Source organism: Neovison vison, chromosome X (assembly GCF_020171115.1).
Source record: "Neovison vison isolate M4711 chromosome X, ASM_NN_V1, whole genome shotgun sequence".
In the NCBI taxonomy this organism is placed as follows: Eukaryota; Metazoa; Chordata; class Mammalia; order Carnivora; family Mustelidae; genus Neogale; species Neogale vison.
Genome location: NC_058105.1, coordinates 69,035,072 through 69,059,396, shown reverse-complemented (window position 1 = coordinate 69,059,396; position 24,325 = coordinate 69,035,072). Strand labels below are relative to the sequence as shown.

At 39.6% G+C, this 24,325-nt stretch overlaps 1 protein-coding gene across 1 annotated transcript; it reads left to right on the top strand.

Annotated features, from left to right (window-relative positions):
• Positions 1–272: 272 nt before the first annotated feature.
• CDX4 (caudal type homeobox 4) lies at positions 273–23,713 on the top strand. The gene is given in 6 exon segments (XM_044235627.1): positions 273–768; positions 8,257–8,307; positions 8,310–8,333; positions 8,336–8,406; positions 9,557–9,626; positions 23,553–23,713. Coding segments are annotated over 6 exon segments (873 nt in total).
• The last annotated feature ends 612 nt before the right edge of the window (positions 23,714–24,325 follow it).

Sequence of the window (24,325 nt, the reverse complement as noted above, 5' to 3'; positions counted from 1 at the left end):
AGCCCCTGTGAAAGTGAAATGGCCCTTCATTTGAATGCAAATGCTATGTAAAAGCCTGAAGCCCCTTGACCTCAGCCTAGCCATTGGTGGCCCATCTATACTGCGCTACCAGTCACCTGGAAACCTGAGGGGTAGAAAATGCGGATGGAATGGTCTGAGCGGCACAGGAGGGCATGCAGCACAGCTACTGACTGACGTATTGATTGTCGGGCTGGGGTCTTACAAGAACTTCAGAATGGCCTAGGGAGCTCCTTCCTCGTACTCAAGCCACTATGTACAGAAGCTGCCTTTTGGAAAAAGAAGCCGGCATGTACCTGGGCACTCTTAGGAGCCCCGCGGGAGGAGAAACCGCCAGGACTGGGGGCACTGGGAGTGGTGGGAGTTCCCTGCCAGCTTCCAACTTCACAGCGGCCCCTGCCTATGCGCACTACATGGGGTATCCCCATATGCACAACATGGATCCTCACGGGCTGTCGCTGGGGGTCTGGGGTTCACCCTATAGTCCCCCTCGAGAAGACTGGAATGTGTACCCAGGGCCATCCAGTACAATAGGCACAGTGCCCATGAACGACCTTACCTCGAGCCCTTCCTCTTTTGGCTCTCAGGAATACAGCAGTTTGGGTCCTGCCGGTGGGGGGAGCAGCAGTGGCAGCCTGGTAGCCCCAGTCAGCGAGTCACTGTCCCCCATAAACGCCGACTCTGTGGACGCCAGTTCTCCCAACAGAAGTCGCCACAGCCCTTATGCATGGATGCGCAAGACAGTGCAGGTGACGGGGGAGTAATCGATATCAATGCCTTCACACTTTTCCTTCCTTTGCTTGGCATCTACTTCCGTTGGCCTGTCTGCCCTTCTGCTTCTCAGGCCTCTCCAGGGACAGTTTAGCTGAGGACTACTGCGTGGCTGAGTGCCCAAGATCCCCTCTTATTAGTGACCTCCCTTGCGTGTGCCTCTGCTTAAAGCCGAAGAGTGCAGTGCTTGGAACCAAACTGACCCTAGGAGAGTTTTGCATCCTTTTCTTTTTTTTTTTAAGATTTTATTTAATTATTTAACAGACAGAAATCACAAGTAGGCAGAGAGGCAGGCAGAGAGAAAGGGGGAAACAGGGTCCCCGCTGAGCAGGGAGCCTGATGCGAGGCCCAATCCCAGGACCCCAAGATCATGACCTGAGCTGAAGGCAGAGGCTTAACCCTCTGAGCCACCAAGGTGCCCCTTCCATCATTTTCTAATGTGTAAAGGGAAAAAGCTGGTGGACAATGGACACACTGAGCCACAAGGATCAGGAACCAACCCTGTAGTTGCCCAGGTGGGAAAACATGCACAGGAAAGGTCAATGGGTGAGTGAGGCAAGAGGATAGCCACCATCCCAGTGCAGTCACTGGTACTTGCCATTTCCATTTAAAACCCTTCCCCTGGGCGCCTGGGTGGCTCAGTGGGTTAAGCCGCTGCCTTCAGCTCAGGTCATGATCTCAGGGTCCTGGGATCGAGTCCCGCATCGGGCTCTCTGCTCAGCAGGGAGCCTGCTTCCCTCTCTCTCTCTCTGCCTGCCTCTCCATCTACTTGTGATTTCTCTCTGTCAAATAAATAAATAAAATCTTTAAAAAAAATAAAAAAATAAAACCCTTCCCCTTCTAGGAAGGTCTGCTCCCCTCAAATGCTAATGATACTCAACTTTGGTTTCATGGTACTTGGCTGGACCCTTCAGTTAAGCCACAAAAGCCCCAATGGCAAAATGGCCTTGTCATCCTGTCCTTTCAAGGTAGCTGCATCTTCCTTCACTCAAGCTGGCAGAGGCAAGCTAGACTCAAATCCATTGCCTTCTTTCAAAGTCCTTTCTGCCAATGGAAGTGTTGAGTCAGGTGAGAAGGCAGCAGCACACTGCTGGGACATAATAAACTACTCAACTCGAACATCTCTGGGCATGCAGAGTATCAGTCCCCACACTAATAGATGGTTAAGGACTTCATAACTGTGCAGGAAGGCTTCTGGAGACACAGGGTCCGGATGTAGGTCTGTAATAGAGTACAGGAAGGCCCAGGAATTCTGGCCTAATGCTAACCCACGCTGGTACCAGCAAGCAGTGGGTTGTTGCTGGGAGCCCAGGCAGGGGAAATGGGCACTCTGCTTTAATCTTGGATGGGGGGAGGCGGAGAGATGTTTGTTTTCAGCTGTAGTTTTTCTTTTATCATATTTTATTATTCCAACCTATCACTCTCTGTCGTTAGGGAAAATCAGTAAAATTTCACTCTATCATTTTTATCCCTCTGAAGAGGAAATGAATTTCAATAGCATTTGTCAATAATGATTATACTTTTGTTCACAGTTTCTGCACTTTTTCTCTCCTTCAAAAAGCAAAGGCAGGAGAATGGGAAGGGACCAACTTTAACCATTAGGAAGATGCTTAGCCAGAAGGAGGCAGTTCCGTTGATTGGGACATTACTAGGGTAGCAATCCCAAATTAAGAGTAGAGCTTAAACACTTGGCTTTAAAGTGTTTGGAAATAAATATTCATTTTTAAAAATATGGGTGAGTCAGCTGGTGGGTTAAGGTGGGGCACTCTGGGGGGGGCGCTGTAATCTAATCTTAGGGTTGTAATTAACATCCATTTACTAAACCCTAAGATCAGCAAAAGACACAAAAGTCAAAAATTATCTGCTCTCAGTCCAAGATTAGGTTTTGAAACGCTTTAGAAAAGTTATTAGTATGTTTGGAAGAGAGAACAATGGAGGAGGGAATGGCAAAAGAAATTTTCTTGAGTCTTGAATTTTTATTTATGAGAGAAAACATGAGAGGTTTCTCTCTTAAAAGCCTTCCATTTGCATTTGTTTTATGAGCGTGGTCTCCCTCTTGGGTAATGCTGGTGCCAGGGGAAGTTTAGAAAGGGACTCCTTGGTTTGTGATATCTTCATCACAAACCTTTAAACCTGGCTGTACAACGCCACTTTCACAAAGTTTTCTCTCCAAATTCCATTGAAAAACTTAAAATTGAAATATTTTGGAACCCCTCTGACTCTTGGCAGTTTATCTTGTAGATGAGGCTTTATTAGAGTCTATCTTTATTTCATTTTAATGTCTTATAGGTTAAAATTATCTTTTTGCTATATGCTTATAGACTGATTTGTAGATTTAGTAGCAGTTCAAGAATATAATGAGAAGTATGGACATTCTCCCCAGAAAAATTCACAAAAGTGTACAAACTTGCACCCACATGCATGTGCATGTACACACACATGCACACACACACACACACACACACACGATTTTAAAAATAATTTTGGGAGATGCATAGATCCACTGAAGCCCTTCTATGGATCTCAGGTTATGAATTATACACAAAAATATTAAGCTGATCACCTCAGTGGACCACTCTGAGCCAAAATGTACACCCTGGTATGCTTAATACATAGTGTGAAACAAATATTTGTTAAATGAATGAATGAATCAGATCCTCCTAAATATTTTACTTCACTCTGTAGTATTGTGGGACAACATTTGGCTTATGGCTGAGGAGATAATTAGATGAACTGCAAAATAGAAGTAACCCCTCTCTGATTAAGGTAATCAAATAAAAGTCTTTCCATTACTGAAGATTATTTTAAATAATCTTAAGCCAAAGAAAGACAAATACACATATTAGGGAACAATCAGAAACATTTCATAGTGAGTATCTTCACATTTGATTTTCTAAGGAAAGGGGACTGACAGAGTAAATGTCTGTCCCCTAGGTGATTTGATTAAAAAGAAAGATATTTTTATTTACACATTGTTCTCTAAGTGGTCTGTTCCAATACACATCTTATTTTATTTTTTAATTTTTTAAAAGATTTTATTCATTTATTTGACAGAGAGAGACAGCAAAAGAAGGAACATAAGCAGGGGGAGTGGCAGAGGGAGAAGCAGGTTGATTCCAGGACTCTGGGATCATGACCTGAGCCAAAGGCAGACGCTTAACGACTAAGCCACCCAGGCAGCACTACACATCTCATTTTAAAGATTACGTGAAGAAGAACCTGCAGAAAGGTTCTGTGAAAAGTTTAGTATCTTCATATTTTAAACACTGTCAGTGTGTTATAGCTAGGAATTATTTTTTTCATTTTTTTCTATTACCCAGAGTAGTAGTCTTGGATAAGTTTCAGCAAGGTAATTATCTAAGCAGAGCTGGAAAAAGGCTTTTTTGTTAGGAGTGGGGAAGAGGGGGAGAGAAGAAAGTAACTGAGTGATTCTGATTAAGCCACTGGACAAAACACTGAGAAAGTTATACTTGGAAGGCTTTACTCAATTACTCTTAATTTCAAAACAAACTGAGGGTTGGGGGGTAGGGAGAGGGTGGTGGGGTTATGGACATTGGGGAAGGTATGTGCTATGGTGAGTGCTGTGAAGTGTGTAAACCTGGTGATTCACAGACCTGTACCCCTAGGGCTAATAATATTTTATATGTTAATAAAAAAAGGCTTTACTCAATTAATATACTTCAGAAAATAAGTTGCTTAATAATTCTTGAAGATTATCATTGTGTTCCTTGGTTTTGACCATTTTGCTGGACAATGTTTTAAATGAATTTGGATGCAATTTTTAACTAAAACAACAAAAGATTATCTTAATGTTGGGTCGGTGGGCTCCGGGAGTGCAAGAGGAACAATAGAAATGACCGGTGGCTCCGGAGGCTCCCGGAGTGCAGGAAGAGCAATGGAAATGACCGCCACCTGACCGCCACCGGGTCTCCCTGCCAGACTCCCGCGGGGTCTCTCCACTGGCTTCCAGCCTACCCCCCTCTTTAACCCTTGACTCTCCCGCCAAAAGGATGTATGCCCAGGTCACATCTCCATAGGTAACCCGATACCTATGCAGGATAAAAGACCCCCGCCAACTCCCTCCCAGCGTGACTTCCCCCACGCTGCTTTCCAGAGTATCGGAACCTCACCCGAGGGTGCCCACCTCCTCCCAGTGCAACTTTCTTGGCTCCCCTTCTCCTGAGCCCTGAAACTTCGCTGGAGAGTGCCTTTAATAAACCTTGCCTTGCACCCACTTTGCCTGGTGTCGTGTTTATCTCGCCTATAAAACCTTACACATAAGATAGAAAGTCATTAAGATGGGGTCAATTGCATTGTATTTCCTATAGAAAGAAACTGGTTTTCATCCTCTTCGCTTTGGTTTGATATAAATATATGGACATTATTCTCTACTAGAACATGTCCAAATCCCAGTCAGTCCAATTTCATCATTCAAGGGGCAGAGGCAATGAGACATAAGAAAGAAGAGAGTTCAGGAGGAGGGATATAGGAGGAATTCATTTCTCTTTACAAAATGTGCAGTCAATATTTCCCCTGAGCTACATCTTCTTGAGGTTTGAGGTCTTATCTGTCAGACTGAGGCAACAGACTTTCTAACACTTCACATGGCTTTGATATGCAGCTGGCTCTTCCTCATGCCTCCTTTCTTCATGGGTTAGGATTTTCATGGCAAATAAAGAAGCCTGGTCTTCACCTTATTGTCCTTAGAAGAAACTCCAAGAGGGGAATTTATGACCAATGGTCATAATGGGCGTGGGGAAGGACAGCAACCTTCCAGAGTTCTTTCTTGAGGTCTGGTTATATTTACTGATTATCAAAGAGCAGAAAATACAGACATGTACAAGTTGAATTTTAACTTCTGCTTCAAGTTAGAATTTAAATACTCCGTTACCTTGAGATTAGAAAGGGTTTAAGGAGACATCTCTTAAAATATATTTTTTGATCCCAAGATATGAGGTTCTTGAAATAAATTAAACCTCCAAGATTTCATTGTGACTTCAAATATACATTCTGCCTCTGTAAATAACCAAATGCCAGACCCCTGGTTTCCTGGGTTTCTGTTTGGATTCAAAAAACCAGCTCAAATTTTGGGCCTTCCAGGTAGTTTAACTGACTAGTGCTCATAATTTTCAGTTTTCAGGGAGAAAAGTATAGTTTAGTTCATTAGTCCATGAGTTATTCAGCCATTAAGTTTAATACTAAAACATATCTCTCATCCAGAATTTGTTTCTACATTCATGTCCTTTTTTTTTTTCTTTCCTGGAGATGAAAGAGTGTCTGACATTTGTTTAGGGCTTGTAAATTTCAAACCAACTGGCTGGTGTTCCTGAATGTAAAGAGGGTTCAGGATGGTCTCTGATGCTATGTAGCTCCTTTGTTAGGCCTCTGCTGCTTCTTAACACCTCAATGGGGTTTAGAGAACCACTTTAAAGAAACCTTTGTCTTATAGATCGCTCCCCAAAACCTCACATCAAAAACAGCCAGGGAAGATCAGAAGCAGTTTGCCAAATGCCATAGAGAAAAGGAGAAAGGTCCTAGAGGGAGTTAGAAAAATTGAAAAGAAAGGGAACCTTCCTAATAATGTTTGGAAAATTTTAAAGGAGAAATAAAACTCTGAGGAAGGGCATGAGAAATTAGTTAAATGCTGTAACACAAAGCAAATTTTTGTATATCCTTTCAAAGAATATGAGAATACTCATTTCATTCTGCTTAAGTCAACACCTCCTCCTTCCCCCATTGATTAGCCACTTGGGAATAAAAGTTGATTTAAGATGCTCACACAAAAAAATTTTTTTCTAGTAGATAATAGGAGCTATCCTAGAACAGAATCTAAGTGACAATAAATGCCTTCTTTAAAATTATTATCCAAACAAAATTCTCTATAGAGTATACACATAACTAGAATGTATGCAGCTAATAATGTCAGGATCACAGAAGATTTCGCCGTACTTGGACCATTCTTATGCTTCCCAGCATCTTTAAACAGGGAATAATATTTAGCATAATGGACTAAGAGTCAGAGGTATATGTTTAGGTCCCAGCATTTCAGTTCATTAGCACAAAACCATTTCCTTACCTACACTGAGCCTCAGGTTTCTTATTTCAAAATGGGGATGAGACATACTCTGCATAATTCAAAAGTGTAGGTGAGGGGTTCAATAAGAAATGGTAAAAATGAACTGCATAAAATATAAAGGAAATTGTATGTATGCTATATGTTGCTTCTACAAGCAGGAAGGGAAGGGAATGAAAATCATGGATAAGTGTTTGCTTTAAAAAAAAATGCAGGGCACCTGGGTGGCTCTGTGGGTTAAAGCCTCTGCCTAAGGTTCAGGTCATGATCCCGGGTCCTGGAATCAAGCCCCACATCGGGCTCTCTGCTCGGCAGGGAGCCTGCTTCCATCTTTCTCTCTGCCTGCCTCTCTGCCTGCTTGTGATCTCTGCCTTTCAAATAAATAAATAAATCTTTAAAGAAAAAAAATAAAATGCTGTGGTGTAAATAGGTCAATGGTGGTGTGATAGGATATATTATATCATAGGATATATATATATAATATATATTTTATAAATATATATAAAATATATATTTTTTATATTTTATAAATATAAAATATATATTTATATAATATATAAATATATATTTTTATATTTTATAAATATATAATATATAAAATATATATTTTTTATATTTATATATAAAATATATATTTTATATTTTATATATTTATAAAATATATATTATATATTATATAATATATAAATATATTTTATATATATTTATAAAATATATATTATATATATATATCCTATGATATAATATATCCTATCACACCACCATTGACCTATTTACACCACAGCATTTTTTTCTTTAAAGATTATATTTATATATATATAAGATTATATATATAATATATAAATATAAATATAAATAATAAATATAAATATAATATATAAATATAAATATAAATATAAATATATTTATATATTATATATATATTTATAGATATTTATTATATTTATATATATATTTATTTATATTTATTTATATATTTATATATGTATATTTATTTATATTTATTTATATATTTATATATATATTTATATTATATATATAATATAAATATATTATTAATAATATATTAAATAATATTAATTATAATATTAATAATATAATATTAATTATATAATTATATTATATATATTATATATATATAATTAAATTCTTTATTATCTGTGGGATATACATATATATATATATATGCCATATATGGCATATATATATATATGTATATCCCACAGATAATAAAGAATTTAATTATAAAGTGGATATATGACATATTTGGTTTAAAAATGTACTTGTTTCATATTCAAAAGTAATAGATAAGGATGGGAAGTGTAGTTGTGATTCCTTCAACCAAAACAATCTCCAAAGAAGTAAAATGTGATTAAACATATTACTTTCTCCCCTAACAGGGAAAACCAGGACAAAAGAAAAGTAACATATGGTTTACACAGAACATCAAGACTGGAGCTAGAGAAGGAATTCCATGCAGTAGATATATCACCATTCAGAGAAAATCAGAATTGGCAGTCAACCTGGGCATTTCTGAAAGACAGGTACACTGGAAGTACAACCAACATGTCTTAAACAGTTATTTCAATAGGCTAAGGTTTTAGGGAAGTCTGTAAGCAAGAGTGGAAGCAAAACAAAAGACCAAGACACTATCAAAGCTCCTTAAAGCCCACATTCATTCTCCTGGACCTCCTAATTTAGTCTCATTGGTCAGTGGTTTTGTTAAAAACTGAATGTGGTAGTCAATATGCAGATGGAGAAGCAAAGGGTTGGAACAAAAAAGGTGAAGATTTAAAACTCCCATAAAGTTAATCAGTCAAGTCAAAACCTTGATTGACTCCCCATAGTCACAACAAATGTATGAAGTGGTGATTTGGCAATCATGGCAATTATCTGGTTCACATCAGTCAAACTATAATAGTAACTGAACACCAATGCTGCTACCTGAACCAAGTTTTTCTATTATTCAGGGTAGGAAATTTAATTTTCAATGGTCTGTATAACTCTACAACCTGCCTCAAATTTAGCATACAGTAGGTACTCAAAGAAGCATGACAAGGATTAATGGTTTCCATTTACATAAACTTTGACATTACAAAACTATCTGATATTTTTTCACTTAAGTCTAGAAGTAATCCTGGAATCTTAGAATGCTGGAATTGGAAAGTCCGTTAGTGTGCTACCTATCCCAAGCAGCTTGCATTTCATCCAGGTATGAAGGCACATTGGCATCACAGCAAGAGATAGAATATTTTATCACCCTGTACACCCAGTTCTATGTTTTATTAAACTTATTATTAGAAAGTTACTTTTAATGACAAATAGTAATCACCTTTGTTATTTAAATCCCTCCCCTTTTATCACCACACCTCAGCATCTGCCATTCTATCATTAATTTCTACCTAACAGAGGCAATGGATGAGATGTAATGTAAAAAGCACTGCATTTAGAATCAGTAGCCCTGGATTTGATCTCGAAGTTTCATCTCATGCAAGATACTTTCCTTCTCTCTGTCTCAGCATTTTTTTAACCTGCTAAAGAGGTATACTTCACAAGGTCACTGGGAGCCTCAGATGAAGTGATACATGTGATAGGGCTTTGTAAATGCTAAAATCTCCATACAATATCAGCAATAACTATGAAAACTGCATTTGGTATGATGCTCCATTTAATCTAAAGCATTTTTTGTTTCAGGTGAAAATCTGGTTTCAGAATCACAGAGCCAAGGAGAGAAAGATGATCAAAAAGAAAATCTCCCGGAGGAGTCAAGATGGCGGAGAAGTAGCAGGCTGAGACTACATCAGGTAGCAAGAGATCAGCTAGTTAGCTTATCTAAAGATTGCAGGTCCCACAGGGTCACAGAAGGATAGGGGGTGTCTGAGTGTCCCAGAGCTTGCAGGTATTAGAATGGGGAAGCCGGCTACAGAGACAGAGCCGAGGAGTGAGCTCTCAGCTCAGGGTTCTCTTCAACCGGTTGCAGCCTGGGTGAGCTCGGAGCGTAGCTGGAGGCCAGGGAGATGGGAGTAATTGGGCGCTATTCTCTGAAGGCGCACTGAGGAGTGGGGCCCCGAGCTCTCTGCTCCTCTGGGCCGGAGACTGGGAGGCTTCCATTTTCATTCCTGTCCTCCAGAACTCTACAGAAAGCACTCAGGGAACAAAAATTCCCAAAAGCAAACCCAAGCGGATTACTCAGCCTAGCCCTTGGTAAGGGCGGTGCAATTCCGCCTAGGGCAAAGACACTTGAGAATCACTACAACGGGCCCCTCCCCCGGAAGATCAACAAAAAATCCAGCCAGGACCAAGTTCACCTACCAAGGAGTGCAGGTTCAATACCAAGGAGAGCAGCAGAATTCCAGAGGAGAAGAAAGCAAAGCACAGAACTCATGGCTTTCTCCCCATGATTCATTAGTCTTGCAGTTAATTTAATTTGTTTTTTTTTTTCAATTTTTTTTCTTCTTCTACTAAATTTTCTTTTAACATTTACCCTTTTCTTTTTTAACGCTTTTTAACTAGTTTATATAATATATATTTTTTTCTTTTTTATATTTTTTCTTTATTCGTTTTCTTCTTTTAATTGTTTCTTTTTTTTTCTGAACCTCTTTTTATCCCCTTTCTACCCCCCACTATTTAGGGAATTTTCCTGGGGTCTTTGGCACCCTTTTAGTATTTTACTTGCTCCATCATACACTCTTATCTGGACAAAATGACAAGGCAGAAAAATTCACCACAACAAAAAGCACAAGAGGCAGTACTGAAGGCTAGGGACCTAATCAATACAGACATTGGTAATATGTCAGATCTAGAGTTCAGAATGATGATTCTCAAAGTTCTAGCCGGGCTTGAAAAAGGCATGGAAGATGTTAGAGAAACCCTCTTGGGAGATATAAAAGCCTTTTCTGGAGAAATAAAAGAACTAAAATCTAACCAAGTCGAAATCAAAAAAGCTATTAATGCAATCAAAATGCAATAAAAAATGGAGGCTCTCTCTGCTAGTATAAATGAGGCAGAAGAAAGAATTAGCAATTTAGAAGACCAAATGACAGAGAATAAAGAAGCTGAGCAAAAGATGGACAAACAGATACTGGACCACAAGGGGAGAATTCGAGAGATAAGTGACACCATAAGACGAAACAACATTAGAATAATTAGGATTCCAGAAGAAGAAGAAAGAGAGAGGGGAGCAGAAGGTATATTGGAGAGAATTATTGGAGAGAATTTCCCTAATATGGCAAAGGGAACAAGCATCAAAATCCAGGAGGTGCAGAAAATGCCCCTCAAAATCTACAAGAATAGGTCCACACCCTGTCACCTAATAGTAAAATTTACAAGTCTTAGTGACAAAGAGAAAATCCTGAAAGCAGCCCGGGAAAAGAAGTCTGTAACAAACAATGGTAAAAACATTAGATTGGCAGCAGACTTATCCACAGACACCTGGCAGGCCAGAAAGATCTGGCATGATATATTCAGAGCACTAAACGAGAAAAACATGCAGCCAAGAATACTATACCCAGCTAGGCTATCATTGAAAATAGAAGAAGAGATTAAAAGCTTCCAAACAAAAACTGAAAGACAAACAAAAACTGAAAGAATTTGCAAACACCAAACCAGCTCTACAGGAAATATTGAAAGGGGTCCTCTAAGCAAAGAGAGAGCCTACAAGTAGTAGATCAGAAAGGAACAGAGACAATATACAGTAACAGTCACCTTACAGACAATATAATGGCACTAAATTCATGTCTCTCAATAGTTACCCTGAATGTTAATGGGCTAAATGCCCCAATCCAAAGACATAGGGTATCAGAATGGATAAAAAAACAAAACCATCTATATGTTGCTTACAAGAAACTCATTTTAGACTCAAAGACACCTCCAGATTTAAAGTGAGGGGGTGGAAAAGAATTTACCATGCTAATGGACATCAGAAGAGAGTAGGAGTGGCAATCCTTACATCAGATCAATTAGGTTTTAAGCTAAAGACTATAATAAGAAATGAGGAAGGACACTATATCATACTCAAAAGATCTGTCCAACAAGAAGATCTAACAATTTTAAATATCTAGGCCCCCAACGTGGGATCAGCCAACTATATAAACCAATTAATAACAAAATCAAAGAAACACATCAACAATAATACAATAATAGTAGGGGACTATAACACCCCCCTCACTGAAATGGACAGATTGTCCAAGCAAAAGATCAACAAGGAAATAAAGGCTTTAAATGACACACCGGACCAGATGGACATCAAAGATATATTCAGAACATTCCATCCCAAAGCAGCAGAATACACATTCTTCTCTACTGCACATGGAACATTCTCCAGAATAAATCACATCCTCGGTCCTAAATCAGGTCTCAGCCAGTATCAAAAGATTGGGATCGGGGGGGAAAAGATGGTGGGGAAGTAGGAGGAGGCAGCTTTTCAGCCTGTACCCCAAAGTGAGCTGATTACCTACCAAAGAACTCCAATCACCCATGAAATCAGCCTGAAATCAGAATTATACACATCTGGATCTCTACAGGGGCAGAAGACGCCAGTGGTCAGGTAAAGCGGAGTGGGAACAGCGACTAATATCGGAAGATAAACAAAAGGGGGAGGGAGCCACCAGAGGCGACCTGTTGGAAAGTAATACCCCAATACGAGCTAGAGTGCCCTGCGTCTGGAGACCAGCATTAACTTGGAGACTGGTTGAAAGCACTCAAAAAGAGCAAAGGATGGCCGGGGAAAATTGTGGAAATCGGGGCGGCTAGGGACAGGGGCTTAAGTCTCTGGTCCCAGAACAGCCTCCCCTGGTGCTGAGGCAGAGAGAGTGCAGTGGAGAAACCAGGTCGTGGTCCCTAAGCCACCAGCGCGCCCGAGAATGCGTGGGTTCTGGATCCTGTGAGGGGATGGGAGCCACGCCGTTGGGCAGAACGCGAGAGCCCTGCTACAAAGCCTGAGATAAGCGCGCACGTCCCTCCCCTGAGAGTTACAAAGGCCCGGCTGGCACTCTTTGACCTGCGCCATTGTTTCAGAGCCTAAGCCGCGCGCCCCAAACTCTCCCCTGACAGAGGTGCGCAAAAGCCCATCCTGGTGCTTTGGGACCTGTGCCCCGTTCTCAGTGCCTGAGATGCGCACGCGACCCATAGCCGCCCCTGAAAGAGGTGCACACAAGCAGGGCACTCTTAGACCCAGCAAGACCAGGCACTCCCAGCCCGGGCCAGCAGGAAAATCTCAGTGTGCGATTGGTGCTTGGAACCTCTCTGGCAGTCAGGAGCTCCCAGACAGCCGCCACTGCCTTGGCTTTGGGTACAAGCCAAAGATCCTGTGTCCCCAGGGTCTGCAACTTGGAACCTGCTCTGCCAGTGGCCAAGGGGGAACTTATTTAGGCTCTGCACCCAGACTGAGGCTTCTCTCTGAGGGGGAGATCAGGGTGCGGTTTGTGTTCCTTTAAAACTACAAAAACCATGAAAAGCGGTCAAGGTGAGAGAAAAAAAAGTGAACAAACATAAAAACCACCAGAGAACAAAAGCCTGAAAAAAACCAGTTTCCTCAGAGCCCACCCCCTTGAGGGGGGCGGGAGGACTTAACTCAGGGAACATCATTGACTGATGTGGCAGGCCCTTCCCCCAGAAAACAAACCAAGAAAGAAACCTTCTGCAACAGAGCTAACGGCTATCAACACAGACAATATGTTAAAAAAAGAGGGAAAAAAAAAGGATGACAAGAGAACAACCACTAATTCATAGGAAAATTTTTATTTTTCACTCGTTCCCACTATTCTGGTTCATTTTTTTTTTACACATAGGTAATTTTTTTAACCTATTTACCATCACAGTGAGCTGTACAGTACATCAAATTCCATAATACCCTTCTAACCTGAACTTTTTGATACATACACCTATGTTTTTCTTTTGCATTTTTATTTTTTGAATTCCTATTTTTAATTTTAGTTTAGTCTAGTTTATTCCTTTTTATTTTTATCCTCTAATATTCATATAGAGTTAAACTTCAAAGTAATCCCCTTTCCCCAATCAGTACTACCCCTATAGGTAAACCAATTTTTAATCCCCTTTATCTTAGGAAAGTTGAATCCTTTAACAAAGATATCAAGATACATCGAGGAAGAATCAAAACAACCTTCCTCGCCCACACTGAGAATTTATTTTTTTTAAGATTTTATTTGTTTATTTGAAAGACAGAGATCACAGTAGACAGAGAGGCAGGCAGAGAGAGAGAGGGAAGCAGGCTCCTCACTGAGCAGAAAGCACGATGCGGGACTCGATCCCAGGACCCTGAGATCATCACCTCAGCCGAGGCAGCGGCTTAACCCACTGAGCAACCCAGGCGCCCCCACACTGAGAATTTATGACCACTCTCCCATCTTCTTCTTCCACCAGTGTTTCTGAGTATTTGTGTTTGTCCTGATAGCATATAAATTTTACACTTGGGGTTCTTTTTCATGAGGTTCTTCCTTTATTTACATATATTTTTTTTCTCTTCTCATATACTTATATCAGTCTCTTTGTAAGTCTGTTTTTGTCTGTCTACTTCATAACTCTTACCTTGGGGCCCATCTGGGCTAAACCTTCTCTTTCATCTTCTCTTTCTTTCCTGTCTTTCTCTCTCTCTCTTTTTTTTCTTTTTCTTTTTCCTTTCTTTTGTCTCTCGTTCGGGTGGGGAATCCTGATTGCTCAGAAGTGTTCTAGAGTGCACCTTGACTACAACACACTTGATACATCCAGCTACATCTGTTCAGTCATCTCTCACCAAAATGACTAGGAGGAGGAATGCCCAACAGAAGAAAAATACAGAGGATGGACCTTCTGCAACAGAGCTAACGGCTATCAACACAGACAATATGTCGGAAAGAGAATTCAGGCTAACAATTATCCAGGCAATAGCTAGGTTGGAGAAAGTCATGGATGACCAAACGGAATTGATTAGGGCTGAAATGAAAGCGACCAGACAGGATGTTCACAATGTTAAGGCAGAGCTTAAAGCTAGCAAGGAGGAGGTTCACGATGCTCTCAATGAGTTCCAATCTAATCTAAATTCTCTCAAAGCTAGGGTAACTGAGACAGAAGATAGAATTAGTGATCTGGAGGACAAACAGATACAGAGAAAGGATCAGGAGGAAGCCTGGAACAAACAGCTTAGAACCACGAAAACAGAATCAGGGAAATAAGTGATGCCATGAAACATTCCAACATCAGAATTATTGGAATCCCTGAAGGCGAGGAGAAAGAAAGAAGTCTAGAAGATATAGTGGAACAAGTCCTTCATGAAAATTTTCTCAATCTCGCGAATGGAAACAGCGTTCATGTACTAGAGGCTAAACGGTCTCCACCCAAGATTACACATTCCAAAAAAAATCACGACACCTGATAGTCAAATTGAGGAATTGTAATTGTAGGTATAATCTCTTGAAAGCCTCCAGGGCAAAGAGGTTCCTTACTTACAGAGGGAAGCCCATCAGAATAACGTCAGACCTGTCCACAGAGACCTGGCAAACCAGAAGAGGCTGGCAAGATATATTCAGGGCACTAAATGAGAGGAACATGCAGCCAAGAATACTTTATTCATCAAGACTGACATTCAAAATGGATGGAGAGATAAAGAGTTTCCAAGACCGGCAAGGCTTGAAAGACTATGCAACCACCAAGCCGACACTGCAGGAAATATTAAGGGGGGTTCTATAAAAGAGGAAAAATCCCAAGAATAGCATTGAACAGAAATTTAGAGACAGTCTACAGAAAGAAAGACTTCAAAGGTAACTCGATGTCAATAAAAATGTATCTATCAATAATCACTCTCAATGTGAACTGCCTAAATGTGCCCATAAAACGGCACAGGGTTGCAGATTGTATAAAACGACAGGACCCATCCATATGTTGTCTACAAGACACCCATTTTGAACCTAAAGATACACCCACTGAAAGTGAAGGGATGGAGAAGCATCTTTCATGCCAATGGGCCGCAAAAGAAGGCTGGGGTAGCGATTCTCATATCAGATAAATTAGACGTTAAACTAAAGACTGTAGTCAGAGATACAGAAGGACACTACATAATCCTTAAAGGGACTACCCATCAAGATGATCTAACAATTGTAAATATCTATGCTCCCAATATGGGAGCAGCCAATTACTTAAGAAAACTGTTAATCGGGGCGCTTGGGTGGCTCAGTGGGTTAAGCCGCTGCCTTCGGCTCAGGTCATGATCCTGGGATCGAGTCCCACGTCGGGCTCTCTGCTCAGCAGGGGGCCTGCTTCCCTTCCCCTCTCTCTGCCTGCCTCTCTGCCTACTTGTGATCTCTCTCTGTCAAATAAATAAATAAAATCTTTAAAAAAAAAAGAAAACTGTTAATCAAGATAAAGAGTCATATTGATATGAATACTCTAATCGTAGGAGATCTTAACATGCCTCTCTCAGAAATAGACAGATCATCGAAGCAGAAAATCAATAAAGAAACAAGAGCATTGAATGACACATTGGACCAGATGGACCTCATAGATATATACAGAACATTCCACCCTAAAACAGCAGAATACTCATTCTTCTCAAGTGCACATGGAACCTTCTCCAGAATAGACCACATACTGGGTCACAAATCAGGACTCAACTGATACCAAAAGACTGAGATGATTCCCTGCATATTCTCAGATCACAATGCTTTGAAACTGGAGCTCAATCACAAGGAAAAGTTCAGAAGGAACTCAAACACCTTGAAGCTAAAGACCACCTTGCTTAAAAATGCTTGGATCAACCAGGAGATCAAAGAAGAACTGAAACAATTCATGGAAACCAATGAGAATGAAGACACTTTGGTCCAAAACCTATGGGATACAGCAAAAGTGGTCCTAAGGGGGAAATACATAGCCATCCAAGCCGCCCTCAAAAAAATAGAAAAATCAGGAATACACCAGCTGTCTCTACACCTTAAAGAACTGGAGAATCAAAAACAAATCAAACCAACTCCACACATAAGAAGAGAAATCATCAAGATGAGAGCTGAGAACCATGAGGTAGAAACCAGAGATACAGTAGAACGTATCAATGAAACTAGAAGCTGGTTTTTTGAAAGAATCAATAAGATCGACAACCATTGGCCACACTAACCCAAAAGAAAAGAGAGAAAGCCCAAATTCATAAAATTATGAATGAAAAGGGAGAGATCACAACTAACACCAAGGAAGTAGAAACAATCATCAGAAGTTATTATCAACAATTATATGCCAATAAGCTTAGCAACCTAGATGAAATGGATGCATTCCTGGAAAACTATAAACTACCAAAATTGAACCAGGAAGAAATCGACAACCTGAATAGACCAATATCTAGAAACTAGATTGAAGCAGTGTCAAAAACCTCCCAAAAAACAAGAGCCCAGGACCTGATGGATTCCCTGGGGAATTCTACCGAACTTTCAAAGAAGAAATAACACCTATTCTCCTGAAGCTGTTTCAAAAAATTGAAGCAGAAGGAAAACTTCCAGACTCTTTCTATGAAGCCAGCATTACCCTGATCCCCAAACCAGGCAAAGACCCTACCAAAAAGGAGAATTTTAGACCAATATCACTGATGAATATGTATGCTAAGATTCTCAACAAGATCCTAGCCAACAGGATCCAACAGCACATTAAAAAGATTATCCACCATGATCAGGTGGGATTCATCCCTGGGCTACAAGGATGGATCAACATTCACAAATCAATCAATGTGATACAACAAATTAATAATAGGAGAGAGAAGAATCACATGGAGCTCTTAATTGATGCAGAAAAAGCATTTGACAAAATCCAGCATCCGTTCCTGATTAAAACGCTTCAATGTATAGGGATGGAGGGAACATTCCTGAACCTCATCAAATCTATCTATGAAACACCCACAGCAAATATCAACCTCAATGGGAAAAAGCTTGCAGCCTTCCCATTCAGATCAGGAACATGACAAGGATGCCCACTTTCACCACTCTTGTTCAACATAGTATTAGAAGTCCTAGCAACAGCAATCAGACAACAGAGAGAAATAAAAGGTATCCAAGTTGGTAATGAAGAAGTCAAACTCTCTCTCTTCGCAGATGACATGATTCTTTATAAAATGGAAAACCCAAAAGACTCCACCCCCAAACTAATAGAACTTATAAAGCAATTCAGCAACGTGGCAGGATACAAAGTCAATGTGCAGAAATCAGTGGCTTTCTTATAAACTAACAATGAAAATACAGAAAGGGATATTAGAGAATCAATTCCATTTACTATAGCACCAAGAACCATAAGATACCTGGGAATAAACCTAACCAAAGAGGTAAAGGATCTGCACTCAAGGAACTACAGAACACTCATGAAAGAAATTGAAGAAGACACAAAAAGATGGAAGACCATTCCATGCTCTTCGATCGGAAGAATAAACATTGTTCAAATGTCTATACTGCCTAGAGCAATCTATACTTTTAATGCCATTCCGATCAAAATTCCACCGGTATTTTTCAAAGAGCTGGAGCAAATAATCCAAAAATTTGTATGGAATCAGAAGAGACCCCAAATCGCTACGGAAATGTTGAAAAACAAAAATAAAGCTGCCGGCATCACCTTACCTGATTTCAAGCTTTATTACAAAGCTGTGATCACCAAGACAACATGGTACTGGCATAAAAACAGACACATAGACCAGTGGAACAGAGTAGAGAGCCCAGATATGGACCCTCAACTCTATGGTCAAATAATCTTTGACAAAACAGGAAAAAATATACAGTGGAAAAAAGACAGTCTCTTCAATAAATGGTGCTAGGAAAACTGGGCCGCTATAAGTAGAAGAATGAAACTCGACCATTCTCTTACACCGTACACAAAGATCAACTCAAAATGGATAAAAGACCTCAATGTGAGACAGGAATCCATCAGAATCCTAGAGGAGAACATAGGCAGTAATCTCTTTGATATCAGCCACAGCAACTTCTTTCAAGATTCGTCTCCAAAGGCAAAGGAAACCAAAGCGAAAATAAACTTCTGGGACTTCATCAAAATCAAAAGCTTCTGCACAGTAAAGGAAACAGTCAAAAAAACAAAGAGGCAACCCACAGAATGGGAGAAGATATTTGCAAATGACAGTACAGACAAAAGGTTGATATCCAGGATCTATAACGAACTCCTCAAACTCAACACACACGAAACAGACAAACACATCAAAAAATGGGCAGAAGGTATGAACAGACACTTCTCCAATGAAGACATAAAAATAGCTATTAGACACATGAAAAAATGTTCATCATCACTAGCCATCAGGGACATTCAAATTAAAACCACATTGAGATATCACCTTACACCAGTTAGAATGGCCAAAATTAGCAAGACAGGAAACAACATGTGTTGGAGAGGATGTGGAGAAAGGGGAACCCTCTTCCACTGTTGGTGGGAATGCAAGTTGGTGCAGCCTCTTTGGAGAACAGTGTGGAGATTCCTCAAGAAATTAAAAATAGAACTTCCCTATGACCCTGCCATTGCACTCCTGGGTATTTACCCCAAAGATACAGATGTCGTGAAAAGAAGGACCATCTGTACCCCAATGTTTATAGCAGCAATGGCCACAGTCGCCAAACTATGGAAAGAACCAAGATGCCCTTCAACGGATGAATGGATAAGGAAGATGTGGTCCATATACACTATGGAGTATTATGCCTCCATCAGAAAGGATGAATACCCAATTTTGTAGCAACATGGACGGGACTGGAAGAGATTATGCTGAGTGAAAGAAGTCAAGCAGAGAGAGTCAATTATCATATGGTTTCACTTATTTGTGGAGCATAACAAATATCATGGAGGACAAGGGGTCTTAGAGAGGAGAAGGGAGTTGGGGTAAATTGGAAGGGGAGGTGAATCATGAGAGACTATGGATTCTGAAAAACAATCTGAGGGGTTTGAAGTGGCAAGGGGGTGGGAGATTGGGGTACCAGGTGGTGGGTATTATAGAGGGCACGGATTGCGTGGAGCACTGGGTGTGGTGAAAAAATAATGAATACCGTTTTTCTGAAAATAAATAAATCAATTTAATAAAAAAAAAAGATTGGGGTCATCCAGGCATATTTTCAGACCACAATTCTCTGAAGATAGAACTCAATCACAAGAGGAAATTTGGAAAGAACCCAAATACATGGAGACTAAACAGCATCCTTCTAAAGAATGAATGGGTCAACCAGGAAATTAAAGAAGAATTGAAAAAATTCATGAAAGCAAATGATAATGAAAACACAACGGTTCAAAAATCTGTGAGACACAACAAAGGCAGTCCTGAGAATAAAATATATAGTGGTACAAGCCTTTCTCAAGAAACAAGAAAGGTCTCAGGTACACAACTTAACCGTACACCTAAAGGAGCTGCAGAACGAACAAGAAAGAAAGCCTAAACCCAGCAGGAGAAGAGAAATCATAAAGATCAGAGCAGAAATCAATGAATTAGAAACCAAAAAAACGATAGAACAAATAAATGAAACTAGGAGCTGGTTCTTTGAAAGAATTAATAAGATTGATAAACCCCTGGCCAGGCTTATCAAAAATAAAAAAGAAAGGACCCAAATAAATAAAGTCATGAATGAAAGAGAAGAAATCACAACTAACACCAAAGAAATACAAAAAATTATAAGAACATACTATGAGCAACTCTACGCAAACAGATTTGACAATCTGGAAGAAATGGAAGCATTTCTAGAGACATATAAACTACCACAACTGAACCAGGAAGAAACAAAAAGCCTGAACCGACCCATAACCCATAAGGAGGTTGAAACAGTCATCAAAAATCTCCAAACAAACAAAAGCCCAGGGCCAGACGGCTTCCCAGGGGAATTCTACCAGATGCTTAAAGAAGAAATAATTTCTATTCTCCTGAAACTGTTCCAAAAAATAGAAATGGAAGGAAACTTCCAAACTCATTTTATGAGGCCAGCATCACCTTGATCCAAAACACCTGACAAGGATCCCATCAAAAAAGAGAACTACAGACCAATGTCCTTGATGAACATAGATGCCAAAATTCTCACCAAAATACTAGCCAATAGGATTCAACAGTACATTAAAAGGATTATTCAGCATGAACAAGTGGGATTTATTCCAGTGCTGCAAAGTTGGTTCAACATCTACAAATCAATAAATGTGATACACTATATTAATAAAAGAAAGAACAAGAACCATGTGATACACTCAGTAGATGCTGAAAAAGCATTTGACAAAGTATAGCATCCCTTCCTGATCAAAACTCTTCAGAGTGTAGGGATAGAGGGCACATACCTCAATATTATCAAAGCCATCTATAAAAAAACCCACCGCAAATATCATTCTCAATGGAGAAAAACTGAAAGCTTTTCCGTTTAGGTCAGGAACATGGCAGGGATGTTCATTATCACCACTGATATTCAACATAGTACTAGAAGTCCTAGCCTCAGCAATCAGACAACAAAAGGAAATTAAAGGCATGCAAATTGGCAAAGAAGTCAAACTATCACTCTTCACAGATGATATGATACTATATGTGGAAAACCCAAAAGACTCCACTCCAAAACTGCTAGAACTTGTACAGGAATTCAGTGTAGTGTCAGGATATAAAATCAATGCCCAGATATCAGTTGCATTTCTCTACACCAACAACAAGGCAGAAGAAAGAGAAATTAAGGAGTCAATCCCATTTACAATTGCACCCAAAACAATAAGATACCTAGGAATAAACCAAACCAAAGAGGCTAAGAATCTATACTCAGAAAACTATAAAGTACTCATGAAAGAAATTGTGGAAGACACAAAGAAATGGAAAAATGGCCCATGCTCCTGGATTGGAAGAACAAATATTGTGAAAATGTCTATGCTACCTAAAGCAATCTACATATTTAATGCAGTCCCTATCAAAATACCATCCAGTTTTTTCAACAAAATGGAACAAATCATCCTAAAATTTATATAGAAGCAGAAAAGACCTCGACTAGCCAAAGGAATATTGAAAAAGAAAGCCAAAGTTGGTGGCATCACAATTCCAGACTTCAAGCTCTATTACAAAGCTGTTATCATCAAGACAGCATGGTACTGGCACAAAAACAGACACACAGATCAATGGAACAGAATAGAGAGCCCAGAAATAGACCCTCAACTCTATGGTCAACTAATCTTTGACAAAGCAGGAAAGAATATCCAATGGAAAAAAGACAGCCTCTTCAATAAATGGTGTTGGGAAAATTTGACAGCCACATGCAGAAAAATGAAATTGGACCATTTCCTTACACCACACACAAAAATAGACTCAAAATGGATAAAGGACCTCAATGTGAGAAAGGAATCCATCAAAATCCTTGAGGAGAACACAGGCAGCAACTTCTTCAACCTCAGCCACAGCAACATCTTCCTAGGAACATCACCAAAGGCAAGGGAAGCAAGGACAAAAATGAACTATTGGGATTTCATCAAGATCAAAAGCTTTTGCACAGCAAAGGAAACAGTTAACAAAACCAAAAGACAACTGACAGAGTGGGAGACGATATTTGCAAACGACATATCAGATAAAGGGCTAGTGTCCAAAATCTAGAAAGAGCTTAGCACACTCAACACCTGAAGAACAAATAATCCGATCAAGAAATGGGCAGAAGACATGAACAGATATTTCTGCAAAGAAGACATCGAGATGGCCCACAGACACATGAAAAAGTGCTCCACATCACTAGGCATCAGGGAGATACAAATCAAAACCACAATGAGATATCACCTCACACCAGTCAGAATGGCTAAAATTAACAAGTCAGGAAATGACAGATGCTGATGAGGATGCGGAGTAAGGGGAACCCTCCTATACTGTTGGTGGGAATGCAAGCTGGTGTAATCACGCTGGAAAACCACATGGAGGTTCCTCAAAATGTTGAAAATAGAACTTCCCTAGGACCCAGCATTTGCACTACAGGGTATTTACCATAAAGATACAAACGTAGTGATCCGAAGGGGCACGTGCACCCGAATGTTTATAGCAGCAATGTCTGCAATAGTGAAACTATGGAAAGAACCTAGATGTCCATCAATAGATGAATGGATAAAGAAGAAGTGGTATATATACACAATGGAATACTATGCAGCCATCAAAAGAAATGAAATCTTGCCAATTGCAACGACGTGGATGGAACTAGAGGGTATCATGCTTAGCGAAATAAGTCAAGCGGAGAAAGACAACTATCATATGATCTCCCTGATATGAGGAAGTGGATATGCAACATGGGGGTTAAGTGGGTAGGAGAAGAATGAATGAAACAAGGTGGGATTGGGATGGAGACAAACCATAAGTGACTCTTAATCTCACAAAACAAACTGAGGGTTGCTGGGGGGAGGGGGTTTGGGAGAGGGGGTGGGTTATGGACATTGGGAAGGGTATGTGCTATAGTGAGTGCTGTGAAGTGTGTAAACCTGGCGATTCACAGACCTGTACCCCTGGGGATAATAATACATTATATGTTTATAAAAAATTAAATAAATATAATAATAAATAAAAAATTAATTGCACTGTAGCTTGCCTTTATAATTAAAGGTTCTTGAAACTATTATTTAATATCTTTGGAATTTATTTTGGTTTTGGAAATATGTTCCTTTTAATCAAATCTGTATCTGTTTACTGAGTTGGGACTTTATCAGCATTAATAATTCTTGAAATAAAATAAACTTTGGCTAAAAAAAAAAAAAAGAAAGAAAGAAAAAAAGAAAATCTCCCAGTTTGAGAACAGTGGAGGGTCAGTACAAAGTGATTCTGGCTCCATCAGCCCTGGGTAACTACCTAACACTTTATTCAACACCTCATCTGCTGTTCGTAGATTTCAGCCTATTGAGATACAGCAGGTTGTAGTCTCTGAATGAAAGAAAAGGCAAAGAGAAATGGAAAGTCCTCCACCCTTTAGCATTGTCTTCTTGGTCTCCAAGATATCAGCAGAGGAGTTAGGACAGGATGTAATATCTCATGAGGCAGTATTCAGAACAAGTGGATGTGCAGTGGTTGAAGATAATTGAGAGGTCACTTACTATTAGAAATCATCCTCAGAAAACTCCTGTTGTGTGCTATGGTATATGGCAGTCACTTAGGAACTTGCTGGTAATCTATATAATTAAATGCTACAATCACAGGCCTTTGCAACTCTACTCACAATTTCAGAAACTTACTTGTGAACAAATTGTAAAAAAACAGTTCAGAAAGAAAGTACATTTGTGTATGTGTACTTGTATTTGTTATTTGCTGCTGGGTGTGTTGTTTTATTCTGTCTTGGTGTGGAGGAGATAAACAGAAATTTATCCATCTGTAGCTACTTTTGCAAGTGATTAATTCAAAAGCTAACAGCATTTTCAAAACAAGACAAATATTTAAGAATCAGCAAGAGATGATTCTGAATCCATTATCACTTATTAAAAATAATTAATAGGAAGAGTATTTTTTGTTCATCAATTAGTCTTTTTCTGGCATCAATTACCTCATCT